General features: G+C 38.3%; 1 protein-coding gene across 1 annotated transcript in view; it reads left to right on the top strand.

Annotated features, from left to right (window-relative positions):
- Positions 1-2896: 2896 nt before the first annotated feature.
- LOC140228497 (uncharacterized) overlaps positions 2897-24227 on the top strand; it is a 30377-nt gene continuing 9046 nt past the window's right edge. Inside the window, exons 1-15 of the mRNA XM_072308728.1 lie at positions 2897-3074; positions 4893-5113; positions 5732-5923; positions 7649-7813; positions 8430-8497; positions 14250-14382; positions 15144-15213; positions 15551-15624; positions 17372-17480; positions 19365-19489; positions 19852-19968; positions 20471-20575; positions 21058-21161; positions 22475-22592; positions 23585-23737. Coding sequence (XP_072164829.1) covers positions 4949-5113; positions 5732-5923; positions 7649-7813; positions 8430-8497; positions 14250-14382; positions 15144-15213; positions 15551-15624; positions 17372-17480; positions 19365-19489; positions 19852-19968; positions 20471-20575; positions 21058-21161; positions 22475-22592; positions 23585-23737 — 1698 coding nt within the window. The 5' untranslated portion in view covers positions 2897-3074; positions 4893-4948. The remainder of the gene's footprint in view (positions 3075-4892; positions 5114-5731; positions 5924-7648; positions 7814-8429; positions 8498-14249; positions 14383-15143; positions 15214-15550; positions 15625-17371; positions 17481-19364; positions 19490-19851; positions 19969-20470; positions 20576-21057; positions 21162-22474; positions 22593-23584; positions 23738-24227) is intronic.

The following is a 24227-nucleotide window of genomic DNA, read 5'->3' as shown; positions in this document are numbered from 1 at the left end:
TTTCCGAGATATTTGGGGCTATCTCTGTATCATTTTATCAGTTTTCCTGCTTTTGATTTGGCAAAAAGGTGTATCTCTATACATACACCTTTTTGCCAAATGAATTGCACGATTTCTCACGGTGTATTATGTGAAGATATACCTTTTTGCCAAAATATCGTGGGTTGCAGTCCCTGTAAACGCGGTTTGGCAAAAAGGTGTATGTCTCTAAAAGTGCTAATTCTGAGGTATTTTTTAAGGTTTGATGCAAGAAATTTATCAGGAAATGAAGTTTGAAGTGAATACTAAATCCTGGAATTAAATCCCTGAGCGCTGCACAGTTTAGATGGCTTCTATACGGTCAAGGAAACTGCCAAAACTTTAAAGTCGATTTTCTCGGCTTTGTAGTCGCTGTAAAACGGCAGACATAATGGTCCTTTTTGCCCAAACACGACCGATTATATAGGTGATAATATAATGATTTTAATATGAATTTGCTTAAACAACCCCCTCCCAGAAAACGGGAAGGAGTTTTAAGCCTTAGTGTCCTATAAAAACTCTAGATTTTCATCTTCTTCTGTAGAACAAGATAAGAGTTAAGTTATAGTGCTATGTGAAGACATTACAGGGCGGATCTAGGAATTCCGTGTAAAGGGGGGGGGGGGGGTGGGGAGCGCAACAACAACAAAAAATATTTCTGGCGCCATTTCCGTGGTTTATACTGCCCTACTTTGGCAAAAGGAAGCAAGTGACATTTTTATGGATATTGACTTTTTTAATGATTCGGCATATTTGAGGCATTTATGCTCTATTTAACTGAAAAATCCAAAAGTTAGGCCCATTTCTGAGATATCCGGGTGGCAAAAGAAAGCAAGCGCACGAAATCCTTATTGCATGAAAAAAAAAAATGGCAAAAGGAAGCAAGTTACAACCCGATCATAGTACTTCCCTCAGCAGTTCCCTCCCCGGAGTTCCGGCGGGCGAGGCTCCCAGCGTTGCTTCCCTTTGCCAAGTCATTTACACACTATACTTTGGCAAAAAGGAGCAAGTAACATTCTCATGATGTGATTGTCATTTGCTTCCTTTTGCCGGATTTTTCATGTTTGCTGAAAAATCTGAAATACTTTGGCAAAAGGAAGCAAGTTACAACCTCATTGTATGATTGTCACTTGCTTCCTTTTGCAAAATTATTTATATTTGCATACAATCTAAAATATACTTCGGCAAAAGGAAGCAAGTGACATCCTTATGATATGATTGTCACTTGCTACCTTTTGCCAATTTTTTTATGTTTGCTACAAATCTATAATACTTTGGCAAAAGGAAGCAAGTTCAGGCCTAATAATGAGTTATGGGAATATCAAAATTCTTCAAATTGTCATTTAAATGCATTACGTTCATATGACTTGCTCGAATACCATCATTATTTCTCATCACAAATTTCCGTATTAATATATTAAAGGGCCGCCATACCCAAAAATATATTTTCTTCATTTGTAGCATATTTTGTATCTTATGTCACTTGCTTCATTTTGCCAAAGTAGGGCAGTATAGCTGACAAGTGTGATGGTAGATCCAGGGTGCCCTGGTCGAGCTGGGGGGAATGGAGGCTAAATTGTTACATTTTCAGCATCTTCCTGAAAAATCTATGACAGATTTTTCACCAAACTTAGCAGGATGGCCAGGGCCCCGTCTTATAAAGCCTTCAAATCAATCACAAGTCCCCAAATCAATCGCAACTTGCATTGCAGCACACACAAAACTTGTGATTGATTTCATCACAAGTCTTTATAAGACAGGCCCCAGAGTAATAGAATCCCATTTTGTTCAAGGCACCAAGTCGGGAGGGGGGAGGGGGGCACACAGGGGTCAGGTGGGGCAAAGGCACCCAATTCAAGAGAAGATGTTTTAAAGAAAACAAAAATCTCCAGAACCAAACGTGATAAAGCTTAGGCCTATTATATATTAAGTAAACTTAATAGTTTTTAAGTTTGATGTGGCGGATGAGGGGCTGCCAAGGATGAAGGGGGAGGCGGAATTGTTCCATTTTCAGCATCTTCTTGAAAAATCTATTTTCACCAAACGTGGCAGGTAACATCCCTATAGAGTCCTGTAAATCCCCTTATTGTTCGAAGGGGCATTATGTACGGGGCCGGAAAGGGGGGGGGGGGGGGGGGGCGGGACGGGCGCGGTCGGAGTTGGGCAGGGAGAGTGGCGGGGAGTGCCGTGAAAAGGCCTAAAAAGAGATTGTTCAGGCCTAAAGGAAAAATTATCCAGAAACAAAAATGATAGGGCTAATACAGTGCTTTGCTTTTAACTTAAGTTTGGTGTGGTGGATGACTCCCCCCCCCCCCCCCCCCCGGACTAGTGGATGCATGCCCCTTGGAACAAAATGGGTAGCCTTTTGGGCTAGGATCCTTTAACTGCCTCATTTAGTTGAAAGACGATGATTCTATATTTTTCAAGAAGACACTGAAAATGTGCTATAAAGACATTACGAGCACGAATTTGTATATCGAAATGTACCGTTGCCTTTAGTCATGATATCAGAATGTAGAATATTAATATCAGCCATCATACTATGTCTAACCGTCTGTAAAATTTAATAATCAACAGTCTTTTGATTGATCATTGATCTAAAATTACTAGGTCTACCTAGATCGATGTCAACCTCTCTTCTAGCGATGGCTCGCATGGTGCGATCGATATGAGGCCAATATCGATATCATACTGCGACATCCCTTCGAATTCTCCATCACAAAGTAGGCATCGATATCACCGAAGGCGGTAACTTTTATCATTATCGAAATAATTCACTAGTGCATCCTAGAGGGCAGTATAGCCCGATACCCGATCGCGATACGTAGTATCGACTCGCCATCGATCGTCGCTCGACGATTAGGTTTTACCACTGAGAAGTCTGGCGTCAGAGTGAGAGAAGAGAGTGCCAAAAACAGAGAAAAGATACTGTTTTCTTTGTTTTTTTTTGTTGCTAACATCAGTTAGTGACCTACTGTATTGACAGTCATGTGCAACGTCACGGGCCCAGAAAGACTTGATTTGAGCTAAAATAAAACCGACTGCGACGGCGCAAGGTAACGTAATAACCAATAAGGTGTTAACGTTAGGATTTTTTTCTCTTAGAAAATGTCTAACAACTGTTAGAAATTCTCAACGTTAGAAACATTTATTAGACAAAGCTAAGACAACATCCTAACGACGAGTAACGTTACTTCCTACCAGTATAGCATTCATTCTTGAATTGAGGTTGCAATCAGATGGAACTTGGGGATCTACGAACGGTCTAACGTTAAGTTAGTGCGGACCGCACAGCCAAGCATGTAAAATACGGAAAGAAGAGATTTGCCGCCGCCGGCGCTTATTGGTCGAAAGTTTATTAGCGAATCAAGAATAGATCTAGGCCTAACGTTAAATGTTAACAAGTTAACGGTTAGACCTAACAACAATTCGGGGTCTAAAAAGTAGAACTCCTAACAGTTAGACTCTGCTGGATTCTAACGTCAGGTAGAACCTAGTTCTATTTAACGTTAGGGGTCGATCTATGGCCCTATATGGGCATGGCCTAAAAAAGTTAGAATCTAACGTTAACTTTAAGTGCCAATGCAATGGACTGGTCTGGTTAGGTAGGCCTGTGGCCGTAACATTCCAAAGTTTCTAACAACTTAGACCCAAAACTAACGTTAGACTAGCCCAACCTGGGACTGTGTAACAATGTTAGAATCTAACGTTATTGTAACAACATGTTATTTGTTAGAACGTTAGTTATCCAAAGTAGGACACTAACACGTTAACACTTAACGTTAAACAGTTAGGAGCCTAAAGACAGTGTTCAAACCCTTGGCCTAATGCTAAGGCTGATTAACACTATTTAAGGCGAGGTTTGGTTGTCTAACATTAGAGTCTTTCTATTCTGAAAATCTTCTTCCTACGTTTCTTCCTAACGAGTTAGGTTTTTTAACACCGTTAACTACGCGTTAGAAACCTGTGTAGGGCGTTAGACAATTCTACAGTATTTCCAAGTCGGAAACTTTCAGGAAGTGCCTAGGAAAGACAGAATTGGTAGGACTAACGTTAGATCTAACTATTGTTGGGTCTGGTCTCGAGAATTGATCGTATCACCGGATGCTTTTTTTTTTTTTTTTTTTTGTGGCTCTGAATTACGTACTCAGAGGATGATATTTTGGCCAAAAATAACACAAGTTTCTGTAGAAAATCTACACAAAGTCCTGAAAATAACGGATTTGGCAAAATTGTAAAAACTATTCACTCTGATTTTTTTTAAAAAGACTTCAAATATACCCCTCTCCAAAAAAGTTGTCCTTTTTCGTCTTGAAAAAAAAACAAAACACATCATGATTCCGTACATGATGTTCGTAATGGAATAATCGACCTCATTTTGAATCTTGTCCTTGCATCAGAATCACAATTCTTACCCAAGATGCACCGTACACATTCCTACTGCCGATTGACTGGCGTCGACATCTACTCTTTGACCTTTTAATTTCCAACAGCAATAAGAAAAATATCTTTGACTGAAAATATTGCATACCATCACTGAAAGATTTGATTGACACCGATCTTAATGGATAGAAAACCAGAGTAACTTATACATGTAGATCTAGGTCAAAGTGAAGTGTTGATAGAATATTATTTTGGTTTAGGTCTAAGTTATCACTGGCATAATATAAATCACATCATAATACAAAACTAAACAATATAGCCTACACTGTAACTATGACTGGCAAGAGTGGTATTAAGATGTTGAGCTATCTGTAGCTGATTTACAATGTTGGCTCATGTTATCTTATAAATTGTAGTGTTTCGCGGGAAATGTTTGTAAAAGGGAATTCAAAGTCATAAATTCTTGAGAAATTATGTTTCTGCTCCTTCAGGTGGCATCTCCTTCATTGTCAGCCTGATTTTAAAATCCACATGGTCAGTCATCACCATGCAGCAAAGGCAAGAACAAGAACTTTGTAACACTAACAGTGAGCTTCCCTTCTTCAAGCCCACTTCCTCAAGTGACCAAGGTCAGAGTCATCAGCAAGACTTTTTCATGCTTCCTGGAAAGGAGCTGCAGTCAACACCATCATCTGCAACCTCTCTCTTCAAGGTATTTTTACATGTTTTCTCCTTTTGAAAATAAAGTGAATGAATTCATCACTGCATGTAATTTGTGATTGAAACCCATTACATATAGCAATACTTGGTTTTGCGTGTAAAGATGCTGCTCTTAGTTTTACTTTAAATGAAGTTGTGAAGAAAAAAAATCAAAATCATCCTATTGTATAAATCCATCAATACATCACTATGAGCCAGTCTGTGTGTTGTTTCATATTGAAGTAAATTCAGATCTCCATGCGAGTACATGGAGATCACACCCTGAATTATGGTACAGGTAGGGAAATAAGAAAGTGAATATCAACAGGCAGATATCCTTCAATATGAATGTTGGATGCAAGAGATGCCTGTTCCTATAATCCATTGACCAGACTTGTACTACTGTTGCCTTCCAAGAATAGACAGAACAGAACAAAATCTATTATGGTATATATCAGCTTGTATTGCCTAAATGGCAGAAATTGTAGACATTTTGAGGAAATATTGTTAACAAGCTAAGGAACCATTACTTACAAGGCCCAAACTGTGAACTTCTCTTTAAAAAGATCCTCAGCATTTTTTGTATAAACTGGTTGACCAAGTTGTTAAAAGCACAATTTTGTTGACACAGGAAAATACAAATCCACTGATCTCAGGAGAAAACAGCTTGAGTGCACTGCAGTTTACATCCTCAACAACATTTCCTGTACTTGACGTGCCATCGCAGAGTCAGTTTCTTCAAACTACTTCGGAAGCAAGAGCTAATCAGACAAGCTCAATGTCAACCCTAGAGCAGCAGGAACATGACACATTTGAGATACAGGTTGGTCACTGGGCCTATCTATTCTTTAACAGATAGGATCAAGTGCATTGCCATATTAATTTTACAGATGACACTAAAACATGCACAGCATTGGCAGCATTGGCATTTATCAAAACAATTTCCTACCTTAAAATATAGTTCTGGTAAGGGTTTGAGAAACCATCTTGGACGATTTCGTAGTTGCTTCCAATTATATCAAAAAAGTCTACCAAGAAACTTACTTCGCTGATGCGATTTGCCGGGATGATGAGTTGTTTCGGAGTATTTTTAGATAAAAAATAAAAGTTGGTATACGGACTTTTATTCCAGAAGAGGATCCAGGTTGACTAGATCTCGGAGACAACTCGGCCCTATTTCAGACAATTTATACGCAGTTCATGATCGCCATGTTCTATACATAGGCGCACATTCATTTTGTAGGTGCGCCAAAGAGGTTCTTTGATGCGCGCATTGTATCAGCTCGGCCCATAACTTCGACCAGCCAGAAGGTGAAGCGCTCCCATAGCACAACACTGTTCAATCCAGAGAGACAACTCGGCCCTGCCACCAAAGTGAGGCCGAGTTGTCCTCAAGTTTGAGTTAGCCTGACCCCGATCAGGTAAGTTCTGAGATGCAAACATTTTTGGTTAATATTTCACATTTTCGTCGTTACCCAAGGAATATCTTGTTTTTACAGCGTTATTCCACACATTTTTTAGGCATACTGTACATTTTGGAGCAAAATTTGACAATTTTGCAGGCATACCAGAACTTTGTTTTGCCTTCAATGAAAAGAATATTATAGCTTATGATAGAGAAGTACAAAGCAGAGGTGGCAAAGAATGTTCTGAATATTAATAACAATAATAATGATAATAATACATGTAATAATAATATGAAATATTTATATAGCGCTTAATACAACATGTTTCGAGGCGCTTTACAGTTGTCAAAACAAACAAACAAACATATAAATCAGCTTCGAATACAAATAATCCACTATACATATCTTTATCTAATATTCTGTCAACTGAATTTGGCTAAGTATCAGATTTTCCAGTTTGACTAATATGTATACTCCAGATATATATTCATTAAATTCACTGCAATGCTTAATTGCAGTTTTTGACAATTGAAATAATTTTTTTTGGGGGGGGGGGTGCTTGTAAAAGACAAAAAAGGGCGAAGAACACAAAAATTGACACATTTGAGTTATGTATCTCTATTTTTAGTGTCTTGGAGACATTGTTTTAAGTGATTTTGGTTGCATTTGCATATCCATCTAAATGAAAAAACTATTTCATTCTGTGTATCAGTATGCGTATATGGATATAATAAAATTAGGAGAGCTTTCAACAAGATTCCAAAAAGGAGTCAGTTCTACAATATTCCCCTTGATGCAAATAATATGACCAAGATGTTAGGGATGTAATGTCATATAAACTTTGTACATGAAAGAATTTTTGCTCAGCAACAAGCTGATGCGACTGAATGATCTTTGGTATAATTGATAGGATCTTATCAGTGTCCTTTGTAAAATTCCAAGTACTGTATGTTTCTGAGACATTAATACAGAAAGACTGCTGAGCAATGTAAGTCTGTATTTGCAATTTGTTTCATCCATGGAAATGTAAATGAAATCTGTACCTGTGAATGTTTGTTTTATGATGACTGAATTACCTTGTCAAGTTCCTCTTTTTGTTTTAAAGTATTTAGTGTACATGTATGATTTGTATTTTCACACAGAATCAGGACAAAATGAATACCCTGCATTCGAGATTACATCACGAGGCAGACAAAATACGTCGATGGAAGGTTCAGACAGAGATTGAAATCAGACAGAAGGAGCGGAGTCTCAGCGATGCACAGCAGACCATTGAATCCCAGAGGAAATCCCTATTTGAGCTGCAGGTGAGAATGGTGTTATTTCTTGCACTCCTGTAGAAATAAGTGCTGTATTGCAGAGGATGCTCTTCTTCCTCCCTTATTCAAGAAAGGAAGTTCAAACTCTGCCAGGTCAGGTGCATGACCTTCATCACTTCGATGATTTTATCTAACAAAGAAAAAAGAATATGAATCTAATGTAAGAACCATCTCAAATATGCCTTTATAACAGATTGATCTCTTTTCTTTAGATTTCAAAGTTCAGAGATCCATCAGTGCTGAACACAGCAAAGATATTGTATGACCGGTCTACATGGACCTGATGTATGGAGGAGCCAATTCTCCATAATTCTTTGTGAAATCAAGGAGGTATGAGAGAACTTGCTCTATAATCCCCCCTATAAAATAGGTGAAGGCATTAAGTTTTCTTTTTTTCTTCATGAAACATGCTGATACATGCAAGCATTTAGTTATCATTTTTCAGCATAGCAAATGTGCAACTGATCACTCTCAATGCCAGAACAATAGCTGAGCTTATTTAACATCGTGATACTGCCAATGGGTAGAAGATAGATTCAAATGAATAAAAGCACAAACATAACGAAAACCAAGGAAATCATTATCCATATTCATATGTTCACAGCTTCAGAATGAAAACCTGAGTGTTCGACTACAGGAAGAAATGGATCACCGTATTGACATTTCTCAGAAGTAAGCCTTGTTTTTAAAACTAATGTGTGATTGTGATAAAAAAGTGTCATGACACAAATTTAGAATTGCAGTCTTCCATGTATTTTATGAATATCTATGATTACTGAACATATGTAAAGAAATTATTATTTCAATTATGGCATTATATATACCCATTGTGTGTGCAAGACAAAAGGATCATCTGTACATGAATGTGTTATCTAAGCACCTGATAGTCAAAAGAGCTTACACTCAGATTTGCTGCTTGTTTGTTTTTTACTTTTTAAGAGTTGATCATATGTTAACTGAAAAGTAGATGGCTATTTGGGACTTTCTAGTACTTGCATAGGTAGTTCCTTATCTTGTTCTAGTACTTGCATAGGTAGTTCCTTATCTTGTCTAACTCTAACTATTGGCATACATTAAGCCCCACCAGACCTGCAGAGGGAGATAACAACAAAGAACCTTATTAATAAAGCTAATCCTAACACACTCCCCCTTGTTTCTTCTTTGATTAAAACCAAGGTCTGGGGAGGTACAACATACATGAATAGAAGAACACTCACATCCAAAACTACAACAATACAATAACGAGTATAACACGAAAAGGTCTATTCAGGTGACCCTGAAAACACATGTCCATGCATCACAATCCAGGTAGAGTCCTTTCAAATACTGTCCAATGTTCTCAGTCATTTATTCAGGTAACCCTGAAAACACATGTCCATCACAATCCAGGTAGAGTCCTTTTAAATACTGTCCAATGTTCTCAGTCATTGACATCTGGCAGTTTTCTTTTACAAAACGTAGTCTTGTTAATGTCACATATTCAAAACCACGTACAAGACATTTTAGGTCCTTTTCCTATAATTCCTTGGGAATCTCAAATGTCAAAATGGTCCATTGGCAGTCCACCACTCTTGAAACTCTCCAGAAGCAGTCTGTTATCGGCACCCCTTTTGGTCAGACAGTCTGCCAGCTGCAGCTTGCTCGGCAACCACTCAATGGCACGGATTTCTCCAGATGACAACATCCTCTGGATTTCAGCCACGTTGATTCTCAGACGCTTCTCATACACTTGCTCCGTGGAGTGTATGTTTTGATGCAGAGACTTATTGTCCGTATATACAGTGATGGGAACCACGTTCTCTGCATAGCTGTCATTGTAGATCTCGGTTATCAGACTTCCAAGGTAGACTGCATCATCAAGGGCATGCTGCATGGACAATGCTTCTGCTGCTAGAGTGCTTGACACTTTCCTCTTTATTTTGTTTGACGTCCAACTCACAGGACAGCTTTTCTCATCTTGTCCATGGAGGAAGATCACATGACCCTGAGCACTTGACACTCCGTCACAAAGGTTGCCCCAGGATGCATCACAGTACACAGCAAGTTTCCATCCTCCAAAAGGACCTAGTGGTGGGAAAAGTATCCCTTCTCCCTGACATTTGGCATGTCGCACAGCTTTTGCTCTCAGCAGCTGGTCGACAGTCGGGTGGTTTCTAGTCATATTTAGTTCCAGAGCATCAAAGCTCAAGTCTGGTCTAGTTTGTGTTGCCATCCAGTTGAGCTGACCTGCCGTCGTCCTCAAATTGTGCATCTCACTTTTGTTCAGAGTGGAGGTTTTTTCAGTTTTTCTCTTGAACGTGATGGGTATCTCTTCCATTTCTGCCTCGTATGCTTTTTGCTGTACTCTGATGCCATTGTCGTCTTGAGAGATCTCCAGCCCAACATACTGGAAATTGTCAATCTGTCGCTTTCCAACCTTGTATTTCTGAACAAGGGGATCAATGACTCTCCTGTTGAAGTCATCAGTTCCAGCACATAGGAAGTCATCTACATGCATCAAGAAAATGCCTTCCATCTTCCCAGAATTGTACCATCTGAAAAGAGCTTTATCCAGCTCTGACTGTTTGCATTCAAGCTTCACTAATTCTTCTCTGACACTGAGATACCAGCTGCGAGATGCATCTTCCAAGCCATATGCTGTCTTGTTGAGTTTCCACAGGACTCCTTCTTGACTTACTTCTGTGGGGGGTGTGACATAGATATCTCTGTCTATTTTTCTGCCTTGTTGAAAGGCCGCCTTGATGTCTATGCTCTCACACTTCCATCCTTCGCTTGCCGCTATTGCCATGGCTAGTCTGAGTGCGGATTTTGAAGCAGTTGGTGAGTCAGAAGGGACTTTGTCTTGTTCCTCAAATCCTCTGACTACCAACCTAGCCTTTACTCCTTTCTTTCCATCAGGCATTGTTTTCTCAGAAATCACCCATCTTGTGGACAACGTCTGCTGACCAAGATCCTCAACTTCATGGTACACTTCAAAATCATTCCAATTTTGAAGTTCCTTCTGTTTGGCCTCTATGACTTCAGGTTCATTGTGATGATTAGGAGGTATGAAGACGACATTGACCCCTTCAGCTTGTCCTCTTTGATCAGTGTCTGTTGGTTGCTCTCCTTCTCCATCAGGCATCGTTTCAAATTCAACTTGATCAAGGTGAATGCCGTATCTGTGCTTATCTGTATTGGTCTCTACATTGACATAATTCTTGTTTCTTCCAGTAGCTTTACCTCCTCTACTCAGGATTTTTGCCTCTGTCCATTCTGTTGTGCCTGGATGCCGATACTTTATGTTTGCGTTCACTTTGGGTATCAGCACTTGTGCATTCTCCTCATTTCTCATTCGATCAACCTGTTCTTCAATTCCATCTTGTTGTTGGACGCTATCATTGTCGCTTCCTTCATTTGGCACAGACACATTGACATCATCTTTGTTGTGATTTTCTTCCACAGATTCACTATCATCCATTTCTGCCAGGACAGTCAGTTTGCCACTTCCAGTTTGTTTGATTTGAGTGTCATCTTTGCTTCTGTTGTCTATCATGTCATCTGAAGAGGCAGTGTCGTGATTGCTTTTGATCAATTTACAGGATGCCACTCTGACTAGTTGACTGCCATGTCTGATGAAGACAATCTTGCCATCCTGTCCTATCACTTTTCCCGGACCTCGCCACCTGTTACTGTCATCGCGTTTGTAGTACACACGTTCACCAGGTTGAAACGGGACTTCTGGAACTCTGATGTTGTGACGTAGGGCTCTGCGAATCCGCTCGGAAGCTTCAGACCTTGCGTACGCTCTTCTTGCAGCATGGAGGGCATTCAGATGTTTTGCCACAGCTTCACTGACTTCAACATCTTCTAGTGCTGGTGGGCAACTGTTCAAGACTGAAGGAAGGTTGGGATTTGTCCCCAAAACTAGCTGGATTGGGCTAAATCCACTCTGATTTTGCATGCAGTTCTTGGCATTGACAGCCCATGCAAGGGCCACTTCCAGGTTCATCTGAGGGTCATCTTCCATCATCTTCTGCACACACACATCCACAACATAGTGGTTTCTCTCACAAATACCATTTGACCATGGCGAGTATGCTGCTGTGGTGCAAACTTCAATGTTGAATTGTTCTGCCAACTCTCTGTATTCGGCATTGTTGAACTCTCCTCCATTGTCAACCAGGAATTTCTTGGGTGGCCCAAATCCGGCTGCAATCCACTCAGTTGCGATGCTCTCTACAATTACCTTGGGTGTTTTTCTTCTGATCATTTTGCTCTTACTGAATCTAGTGAACAGGTCAATGAAATGCAAGAAGTACACTTCGCCAAACTGCTTCAGATCCATGGCCACCACATCATTGAACTGTCTAGCCAGAGGCAGGCTCACTGCAGGGCGAGGTGGTGTTTTCTTGTACCTCTTACACACCTCACATTTGTTGCTGACCTCCTCAATGAGGGTGACATAGTCATCATTTAGAGCATCCTTCATGATAGCTTTCAAGCTTTTTGCCGTGGGGTGAGCAAACTGGCGGTGAAGTTTGGTGATCATCTTTTTCTTTTCTTCCTGGGTTGTCTTTTCTAGAACCATATTCACCCTTTCAATCTGCATCTCACAATCTCTCAGTGGTAAGTAGTAGTGGCCAGATGAAGTGGTATCAAGGTCTAGCTTCTTTCCATTGACTTCTAGGGTGTCATCAGCCATGTTCAGAGTGAATCCCAACCGTTTCATATCCGGCTTACTGAGCAGCAGTGGAATGTCACTTTCTATCACATCAGTCACAATTGTTGTCTTCTGACCAGCAATGGTGCATGGAAACTCCATTCGTTCATCTGATCTGACTGTACTTTCTCCTCCAAACTTGAACTTAGTATCGCTGGCTCGAATTTTCACATGCATCTTCTCATCTGAGGACAGTGAAGCCAGGTATGACTCTTTCCATGCACGTCCTGTGACAGTTTTTGTGCAAGCACTATCCAACACGGCTGCATGAGCTGCTTCTGTCATAAGCACCTGCTTGTCTTCATGAGAATAGTCTTGGACTTTGTATGCTTCTTCATTTTCAGTTTTCATGACATTTTCTGATTTGCCTGTACTGTTGTGAGGGCAGTCCTGTTTGAAGTGCATGATAGATTCACACACATGACATTTCAAGAAGTTTCCATCTGCATCACATGGATTTTTCCTCACTGAACTTCCTTTCAGTGTGTTGGATCCTTTTTCATTTTGTGATTTGTTTCTCTCCTGTCCGTAGTCATGTCCACGTCCTCTACCAGGCTGATTTCCCCATCTAGGCCAGCGACCTCCTCGTCTACCACGATAACCACCTCTACGGCCTGTACCTCTTCCTCGAGTGTAGTAGGCTTCTTCTGACTCAGTGTTGAATACAGCTTCTTCCTTGTATGTTGTGCCTCTTTGTTTCTGCATCGTTTGTTCCCCAAAGAACTTTCGTAAGGCATTTTTCATCTGATCATACATCTCCTCCTTCTTTGAGTAGTCCACCGCAGTAAGAACTATCTGCTTCTCCTTTTTCTCCAAACCAGCACTGTCAATCAACTGCATAGCCAGAACAACCTCTGGCAGAGTGATTCCTTCCTTTTTGAGCTCTTTCACTCTTTTCTCATATTCATTCAAGAACTGATCCATGCTTTCAGTGTCCTTTTTCTGTAGATTCTTGTATGAAGACCACGCTTCACAGACCACACTGAGGTCATCCTTCTTGTACCATTTGTCTAGTACACCAAAGATCTGACTGACTGCATCATCATCATTTATGGAGATCTCTCCATTCTGCATTGCCAGCCTCACTTTCTCGTTGACTCCTTTGTCTGTAGGAAGAACACTGTACAACAGGAAACCCCGTCTACGTTTTTCTGTCTTGGTGAATTGAGTCCATAGTGATACATCAAACTTCCAATCTTCGTATGAAGTGGTATCCACCTTCCATACTGGTGGGGCCACAAAATTGTCCTTTACCTTTTCAGCCATGTCTACTGTTGATTCTGTCTACCTGTTCTAGTAACCTCGCTCTGCTACCATGAAAAGTAGATGGCTATTTGGGACTTTCTAGTACTTGCATAGGTAGTTCCTTATCTTGTTCTAGTACTTGCATAGGTAGTTCCTTATCTTGTCTAACTCTAACTATTGGCATACATTAAGCCCCACCAGACCTGCAGAGGGAGATAACAACAAAGAACCTTATTAATAAAGCTAATCCTAACATTAACTTTATGTAAAGAAAAATTCCCTGAAAAGATTTAATTCATTGATGATCCTCATAAATCATCCAGAGAAAGATGTGAAATGAACAGACATACTAATGAACATAAACCATTAGACAATGCAACATGAACAAAAGCAATCCAGCGTGGACAGTGACTGTCATTATACTCCATGAAAACTGTATCTAATGTGTGTTTTATGACTAATATCTGTGTAAATCAGAGTTGTGTCAACTAGAGACATGTGCAATCTAGTGAAGGATTATGCAGGAAAGTTAGAAGACAGGCTTGGTGATGGTGAGAGAGCGAGGGATGAGCTGCAAGATGTCCGCCAGAAGCAGCTTGAGGATATGCAGGTGATGCATTAATTACTTTTTCCTAAATCATGTGCCTGAGGATAATGAATGAATAGCTTATCTTTATTGAGCTGTATGTATAATGAAATAACATTAGAATACAAACACACACCACCATATTTTTGATCAAGGCAATGTATTCCTGTATCAACCTAAAAGATGTAACTGTTGCCATACACTGTAAGTGCCAATATTTTTGCATGATTGATTTTTGAAAACAATGTTAAAATACATACGAAACTCATCTTATCCAGCTGAGCATGAAAAATCACTCACACAAAAATATCAACTTTGACATTATATTTTAGTTTGGTAACTTGACCAAAATCTATTCAGATTCTATAAAATTTGGTAAGAATTTGCATTATAACAGAGGGTCTCGTCAATATGAACCTAAAACGTGGAGGTCATAGTCTTAAAGATCAAGGTTAAGTCTAGTATAAATTCTAGGTAACTTGATCATTGGATAAGATGTAAGGTTACAGTTCCATGGTATATCAAGTTCAAGAAAGGGCGATGAATTTTTTTTTTTTTGGTAATAGAAAATATAACTCAAAATGGGCTTGCCACTTCCACTTTTGTAAATGTTGTTGATTCCTTACCAGCACAGACATTCCAAGGAGAGTCAAGTTGCCATAGGACATTCTTGGGTTTGATATAGCATTGTTACAAAGGCATATCATTCATCTTGATGTCCATTGCAGTCATGCCTACAAATCATCTTTCATTGACATTTGTATTTTGTCATTATGCTCCTGTAGACTCTGGAAGCAAAGTTCCAAGAACTGACTTTGATCCATTCCAACAAGTTTAATGAGCTGAAAACTGACTGTAAGTACACAAAGAAGAAGAAAAAATGTACTGGAAATTGAGGCAATACCCAGCTGGGTTTATCTTTGCTTAAGTTAGAGCATGCATTGACTTTGAATAGCTGTGCAGTTTATTGTGCTGCATTTCATTTTATGACAAAGGGCAAACTGGCTAGGATAGTGTGAAAAACGTAATTCCTTTCTAATTCTAAACATATACATATATGAAACTATTTACAGTATTTATGTTGGCTTTTTCTTTTTTACTTTGTTAAGTAACTAGTCCCCACAGTTATGTTATCCATTGAAGAAAGAAATATCTGTAGTATTTCTGCGTATGTTTTGTGTCTGTCTCCTAGTGCACAAAGAGAAGGCGGCTTTTGCTGAAGCAGAAAAGATGATGACAGCTAAGCTGCTTGAACTAGAACATGAGGTAATGTAGAGAAATGCAAAGAATAAGAAAGTTATGCATTCCTGCGGGAGATAATGGATAAGTATGGTCACTTAAGGTTTCAACTAATGATATGCTCAATGATACTGTGTTTCTTCATAATGGGATTCACAGACTGAACCATGATGACTTCCCAGTCCCCTAATGCACAGAGAAAATTTTGATCCTGTGTATTCACAGCTGCATTACAATCATATGTCTTGAAGACCCTTATTTTTACACTTAAAGAGTTATATACAGTGCACTCCCGTTATAACGAAATGCTCGGGACCGGCAGTTTTCTTTCGTTATAACGAAATTTCGTTATAACCGAACAAATACAATATATAACGAAAACAAGGAAACCACGTTTACATATCATATTATGTTTGCTGAATACTCATCATACACTGAAAAGCTATGTGAAATGTGATGGGATAACTGTATTACAAAAATAAACGCAAGGTCCCCTCAGAAACTGTGCGTGACACAAGGAGCGGACACACAGTCGTGTGAAGCGTTCACACATGCAGAGACGCTATAAATGCTTGTTCCGCTACGTATTTTCGAAAGCAATTCACATTTCGTTATAACGGAACACATTTCTTTTGTGTTTCTTTGTCTGTGGCGCTCGGAAAAGACTTCGTTATAACGGAAATTTCGCTATAACCGTGTTCGTTATAAGCGGACTTTGTACCATAGACTTTGATGGTGATAATTTTGGGACCAGAAGATTTACTTCGTTATAACGAAATTTCGTTATAACCGTGTTCGTTGTAACGGGAGTGCACTGTATATAGGTGAATATCACATTTATGATATTACAAACACATGTGCATCAATATTAAAGAATGGTATCATGGTGTGCCCAAAGGTCATCCATTCAAGAGCAAAGATACTTTTAGTCTGATGTCACATGCTTTCAATTTCATAGTTTAGTAGATTACACATACTTCATGTTTTGTTGATATAGATAAAGTGTGTTCAAAATATTACAAAAAAAAAAAACACACTAAGTGATCTGCAGTGGCCGCTTGTCTAAAATGCTCACTTTCATAGTTTCCCTAGAGTTTTCTAGTTCATGCATACCTTTGTAGCAACTGCTGTTGAGAAAGTTAAGGAGGCCGCATAGATTTTAATGAGGTTCTGTGAATTTGGGCAGGCTATTGAGCAATATTGCAGTAGAGTAAAGCAGCAGGTGTATTCTGTTTTATGCACACAGTCAGTGTTGATTTAAGTTGATGAGCAGGCATTGTGTGTGTGTGTGTGTGTGTGTGTGTGCGTTGTGTTTACTGCTGTAAGAGGAAATTGAGCAGGGGCCCGTTGCATAAAACTTTTTTAGCAACCTTAGAAAACTTAGGTTGGGTTTTGCCCAACCTAAGTTTTCTAAGGTTGCTAACATAAGAATGTAAAATCTGTTGCATAAAAACTCTGGTTGGGAGCTTCCAACCAGAATTTTGTGATTTCAACCGGAAAAAAATCCGGTTGGAGTTTTATGCAACGGGCCCCAGGTGTTTTTCTGAATTTATCATGTGGTCGTTGAGGATAGTTCAATCACAGACATGTACACAGAAAGGCTATAACTTGTCACTTGAGAACTAGCTTTGTCCTTTTCCATTATTGGCTTGTGTATGCCACAACACATCAACTGTATGTGTGCTATGTGTGTGTGTGTGTGCATGTGTGTTTTGTTTGTTTGTTTGTTTGTTTGTTTTTGCTCACAATGGATCTTATGGTTTGTTTTCTACAGTGTGGGGATCTCCAGGAAAGTAATGATAGGAAGAAAGAAGATATCCGTGTGCTGCAAGAGGAAATGAGAAATACATCCCAGCAGTTGGCCTTATCACAAAGAGAAAAAGGTGATCTAGATATGACATATTAAATTTGTATATATATATATATATGTATATATATATATATATATATATATATATATATATATATATATATATATATATATACATATATGTATGTACATATTCCTCTGAATTTAAATTGTGAAACAAATGTCAATTCGTTGAGTAGTTCTCTGACATATCTCTTCTTGTCTGTTGAATTGCATGTGGTGACATGTGATGTCGATGACACTTACATGCAACACATTCAGAATAGGAAAATATTACTAATACCGTTTTCATAAATTTACAAAAGGGTTGCCTCTGGCATAATATTTCATTTTCTTTGGCAGTCAGTGTGTCAACCTAAGCCATATTTTTTTTTCTCTCTCTCTCTCTGCATGAAATGAAGACATTCATTGTAGTTGACATCCAACTTAGAGGATATTAGAATTAGATTGGAGTGCTATTCAGTGAAAGTCAAATCAAATGCTGAGATAACACTTAAAAACTTCACTGTCTATGCAGCAACTGAATATGTATGTAAAGTTTTTCTCTAGTTGTTACAAATGTTTGGAGAACAACAATGATGTGTGGATACAAAGTAAAATCTGATGATGGCTAGAAGTTAGTCATTGACATAGAAATTTAGATTTCATGCTTTTCACATTCACTTTTTTGTCAATCTGCGTGTATGCATTTTGAGAGGGTGAGACAATTGCTAGGATTTGAAAAGAATTTCTGGACAATTGAATATATGTAAGTGGTGTTATTTTATCTAAATTTGAGCATCATTGTTTTCAGGTATTGCTGAAGTACTTGATCTTTGGAGACCTAGACAAAAGTTATTGGCAATTGTCATGAAGATTAGTTGAATTTCATTGCACAACAATAAGTCTAAAAGAATGCCATTACAAGAAAGCAAACCTGGTATGAGTAGGGTTGTGGAGAACAAAGCAGTTAATCATTGAAAATTGGACATATCCAGTGAAGACTAAGGGAGAGGGATCAGAAATTGAGGTCCAGCCGTTCCACTATCTTACCAGATTTCATGTAGTAAATGTAGCAGATGTAGTCGTATAAATGTAGAAACATAGATGTGTTATCACTGACAATAGACTTTAAAGGTGTTCACCTTGGTATGCCCTGTCAAGTGCAGCATGATATGTGATGGCACAGTTCTATCAACATTAATGACAAAGTTTGTTTTTGGTGTGCATCAAGTAATTCAACTTGGAATTCAGTTGCCCTCTTGTACATGTATATCTTGGTGAAAGGCAGGTAGATCTTGCATTCATTGACTTTAGAAAGATGCTGAAGTAAAGCTGAATGTATTAACACTGATGTTCGAACTTCTGGCCGACATTGTATAACAGATAACAATTTTGTCATAATGTGTTGTTGAAGTAAATTAATGTTTTATTGTAACTTTATTCTTATCATAGATGAACTCTCAAATCAGCTGAGGAAAAAAGACAGTCAATTGAATGCTGAAACTAATTCAGAATATCAGATCAGATCAATGTTTTGTTTTATATTATTGAAATTGCTTTTATCTGCGTTATTGTTGCCCTGCTTTTTTTTTTAACTGTTTTGTTTGTCTTCCTTCTCTCTTTCCTTCTCTCTCTCTCTCTCTCTCTCTCACTCTCTTTCTCTCTTCTGGGTCCTGCACCATTCTGTATATTTTGTATATTTTGTAAATATGCAATTTCTGTATATTATGTAATTTACAATGTATTAATGTATTAATTAACTGATTTTATCTGTTACGGTGTTTATTTTTAATTTTCTTCAATAACCTGACATTGGGTGACATAAGAAAATAAAAAAAAAAAACATTGTCAAACCATTGTCAAACCATTGTCATTGTCAAACCATTCTTATTGACTGTGATTCCCTGTTTTGCAGGGGTCCTCAAGGAGTCTTTGAACCAAGCTAATGAAGAAGTAGAAGCAAACCAGCAAATCCTGACCAAAGTTAGAGCAGAACTGAAGGAGACAATCAGTCGAAAAAATCAGCTACAGGCAAAACAGGTACTTGCCATACCATGCTCGGCATTACTTTTTACTGGCATGTACAGAAGAATCTCCAGGGTGTTTACAGTGTAAGAACTCATTCAGTGCTTAAAATCATATTTAGATTAATATCATCAGTGGCTTTTGATCTCTCATGTACATTCCAAGTAATCACATTTTTTCGGATTTTAATGCTGTTAAGTCGAAAGCCCTGCTCTGACCCTATACTGAAGGTATCCAGGTAATTCACACCTTTTTATTGTGCGTGACAATAATGTGTAGACAGTACATTTGAACTAGCGTCAGTTATATACCATTTTTAACTTCCCTGACAACAAATTGTCATGTAGTCGTTATCTCGTTTCTCCCTGTTACACTAGATCGATATGGAAAATGAAATCATCAAGCTCAAGCAAGATGCTGAAGAATCCAAGGAGAAGCATGAAAAGGACTGCGGAAAAATCCAACAGTTATCAGACAAAATGAAAAAAATGGAGGTATGACACAATTAGCACAGTTTGAAAAAGTCAAATGAGCAAAATAAATAGAATTAACATCGATACCACTTATCACACTTAACAATATTGGGTATGATTACTTCTACTTTTCCCTTTGTTAAAATAATGCAATAACATACAAATTCTGTAGGGTTTTTTTTTTTTTGTGTGTGTGTGTGTGTGTGTGCAGCTTTATGTTTTGTTGTCTAAGCCATCTAGGAAAAGCACATTTCCTGTACCTTAACTTCTGTGTGCAAATCATTTGTGGTTACAGATAACGGTGGCCCTAATTCATATTTCCCACACAGCATAATATGTGGCATCCATTTGAGATATACAATTTGCTTAGTCAAATTTCCACAAATATCAAACACCCCTATGTAATGATAGTATAGGTCCATGCATGGATCAGTATTGCATTAACAAGGTTGCCTGTGTGGTCGACTTTTTCTAATTAGTCTGTCCAATATATAAAAACACTCTTTTCTCTTGATATTTGTAGGAAGCCGCTGAGCTGACAGAGCAACAACTTCGGGAGCTGAGCAAAGAAAAGTCACAGCTTGAGGCCTCTGCTGAAGAGCAAACCAAACTCCTACAAAAGAGAGAGGTAAGTCAATATATGACAACTTCTTGCTTTCTTTTGACACTGCTTCATGGTCTTACAGCAGTAACAAGTATTAGTGCAAAATAAATACAAGATGTTTGACATGAGATCAAAATCACTTTCAGGCCAGGCAAAATGTTATGTAAATCTAAACATACAAGATAGTGAAATTGTAATCATATTGTTTTCTTTAGTTCATCAACCCCAACTTTCACAGTTCCATAATCAGATGGATCTGTGACAGAGGTGCTCTGAGAATAATAAGTGTTACATGTATGTTAACAGCACATTTATCTGAGAAGTCATTGAGACCTCATTCAAGCAGCATGCTCTTGCATAGAATAAACCAAAATTTTGAAGCCTGCAGATTAGATGTACAAGGTATACCTTGCAGCACAAATAGTACATCTCACACTCCATTCATGTGTTCTAAATACGTACAAAAATTGAAATGCATTCTGATTACTTGTTTCTGCTTATTGAAGACCGATGTTGCAGCCTTAAAAGATGAATTGAAGGAGGTACTTGAGAGAGAGAAGGTGTCATATGACAAGCTTGACTCGCTGAGGAAGGACCTACAATCTGAGAGGTAATATTTTCTCAATACAAGTGACTCCTGATATTACAAAGTCCTTGAGACTGACAGTTTTCTTCAGTTATATTCAAATTTCTTTACAGCCAAATAATAATGAAGTATATAAAGTTATACAGAATACAGAATTTTTACCAGGATTCCTGCGGCCATGGAAAACCTGTTAAAGTCATGGAATTTTTAAAATGTTTTTCCAGGCCTGGAAAAGTCATGGAAAATACAGAATTGAAAATATATCATGGAAAAGTCACAATATTTTATAGATTTGTATAATTTTTGCCTTTTAGTGATCTTCTGTTTTGCAATATAATATTGTTTTGAAGGAAATCATTTCATGGAATAAAATTGGACCAACTCCACCGCTACACACAGTGTTGTTGTATACAATGGACGTTTTACATGGACACTATGTATCTGATAGTAATTTCCATATATTAACACCAACCACTTCGGTTCTTATAAAGTTGCCGTCCGAAAAAAGGGTCCTGGATTTTTAAAAGTGTACATGGAAAAGTCATGGAATTTAGTCTTGTAAAAGGTGCAGGAACCCTGTTTTACTTTGATGTAATGAGATTTTCGTTATGATGGAAATGCACTATATTTCATAATGGCTGAGAGTTATTTTTCACTAGTTGGTTGGCAGAGCAGCCCTGGAGGATAATGCTTGGTGGGTCAGGTGAGATTTCTCGTAGGGTTGTGAACAGCGTCTGGTGTGACTGTGCAACCCAATTCTGGAGTGACAGTCCCTGTTACAGTTGCTGCCAACAAAACAGGATAATTGAGAAGAAGCAGAGGCTGCTTTTGCTGTTTCATTATTTCATCAAATAACTGAAATTTACCAGAAATTGTTTGACAAAAAAAATCACTGACATTGAGAGGAATCGTACAGCTGTCTACTGTAAAGCGAGGAATGTTAGCGTGCATTTTAATTTCACGAATTTCGCGAGCGCGAAGATTCGTGAAATTAAAATGTACGCGAAAGTTCTTGTCTACACTATATGCATTGAATACCAGTGGCAGTTCTTGAAAATTTCATGCCACAAAAAAGGCCGTTGGCTCCAATTTGCGAAAAATTCATACCGCGAATATATCATGTTTTACAGTATTCAGTGCGCGGATGTATTCATTTATGAGAAATAATTCAGCTCACCACATAAGTACGTGCTGTCTTATATTTGTTGTGTTGGTCTTCTATTCAACATTCTGTTTCTTATGTTCAACATGATATGTACACTATATTTTCTCATATTCATTGTTAAATGATCCGTGTCTTTGGAAACTAAATATCTTTACAATATGCTAATGTTTAGCTCTGAGAATAAAAGGCTGGTGGAGCTGATAGAGCACACAAGAAAAGAGAAGCATACTGTGGAACAAGACCTACAGAGATACAAGGAGGACTGTGAGAAACTGAATACTCAGATCACAGTAAGTCTTGATAAATCATAAATTTCTTGACAATGGCGTGTGGAGAGGAGACATTACAGCTCAAATGAAAGACATGTACAGCGACCAGCCAGGCTTTTGCTGACAAATGAAAAAAAAAAAAACCACACACACAAAAAAACACACTTAACAAATTCTTCTGATTTTAATGTTTAACAACATACATAACTCTTTGGCACAAGCATGCACAGAAATACTTTGGCAGACATCATGGTGCGAAGATTTCTCATCAGCACATTCTGTACATTATGAGTGGAATTCAGAAAAGAAATGTAAATCTAGTCCATGGATTATGAACATCTCGACTGCATAAATGTGTATGACACATACATCCACCCATAGACTTCCAATGAGGGTGCCATGCTGATGCATGTGCAATGAATGTTTTTTGCGCTTGTTTTTAGTCCATGGACAAAATTCAAACCATGGAATTTTTTTGAACTACCTTATAAGTTTGTTAATTTGGGCCTAGGCTACAAGCCCACTTGATGAATGTAAAGGGCAAGTTGAAAATGGGCAAATTGCAGGAGCCTATCCAGTTTTCTCATCTCTTGGACCAAGAAATAACTTTGAAAACAAAACAATGATAGTTACCATTAACATTTCTGAAGTGAATGTGACAAAACAAGTGGAAGGAGAAACACAATTTAAAGCTGTATCTGCGTTTGTGTGTGTGCATCATCCGGGTAGTATCAATTACAGTGTATATGCAGGGATATCTGCTCCTCCCTCCCCCCCCCCCCCCCCCCATGATTTGTGGGGGAAGTCTGCATCATTTTTTTTTTGCTTTTTTTTTTCTTAAAGTTACAAATTGGATAGCAAGAAATGGTCTTTTGTCTAGATGGGACTGAAATATTCCTTGCAAAGTTTAGGATTCACTGATGTTGCTTTGTTATTCTGCATGTGAAGCAAAAGTTTAAGAGTGCTACAGGGTAGACTTTGTGGGTTTTTTTTTTTTCTGCTGTGTGTTAAAGGAACAAGGACAAGAATTACAGATAGGGGAAGCTAAGTTGCAGACTGTCCTGGACATCAAAGCAAAGTTGGAGAAGACTAATGAAGAGTTGCAGAATACCCATCAGAGCCTTCGTGCTGACACTGACCAGCTTTTGCAAGAAGAACGGGACAAGGTATTTAAATCTATGTATTGTGTGTGTGTTTGGTACAATAATCTCAAGTGTGAATACAGCTTTGCATATCATGAATAATGTTCAGAACAAAGATAGTACATCACATGGAAAGTAGAATATTAAAGTAAACCTTTTGTAAGAGGATGGTATGGAAATGAGGCATCTTAGGTTTGCTTTACGGTTTACTTTCAACAAGCATAAAAGTGTTGCTGATTTTTACTGAGAATGCATTGTCACTAGGAATAGTGCACCTTTCCACATTTGATGTATATTGTCTGTCTGAAATTGAACATGAGCATCCCCCCTCCAAAAGGAAAAACAAACAAACAAATAAGCAAACAATTTGCTGAAAGCAATCTAGGACAAACAGGGATCTAACCAATATACTTGTGTACCATGTGTTCCATATCCAGGTATCTGAACATTTTGGAATTAAAGTATCAAACATGATTGCTGTATGAACAAAAAAAAAATGTATTTAATTTGTCAT

This window comes from Diadema setosum, chromosome 5 (genome assembly GCF_964275005.1).
Source record: "Diadema setosum chromosome 5, eeDiaSeto1, whole genome shotgun sequence".
NCBI lineage: Eukaryota > Metazoa > Echinodermata > Echinoidea > Diadematoida > Diadematidae > Diadema > Diadema setosum.
The sequence above is the reverse complement of the archived record's forward strand: the minus strand, read 5'-3'. Positions and strand labels throughout refer to the sequence as shown.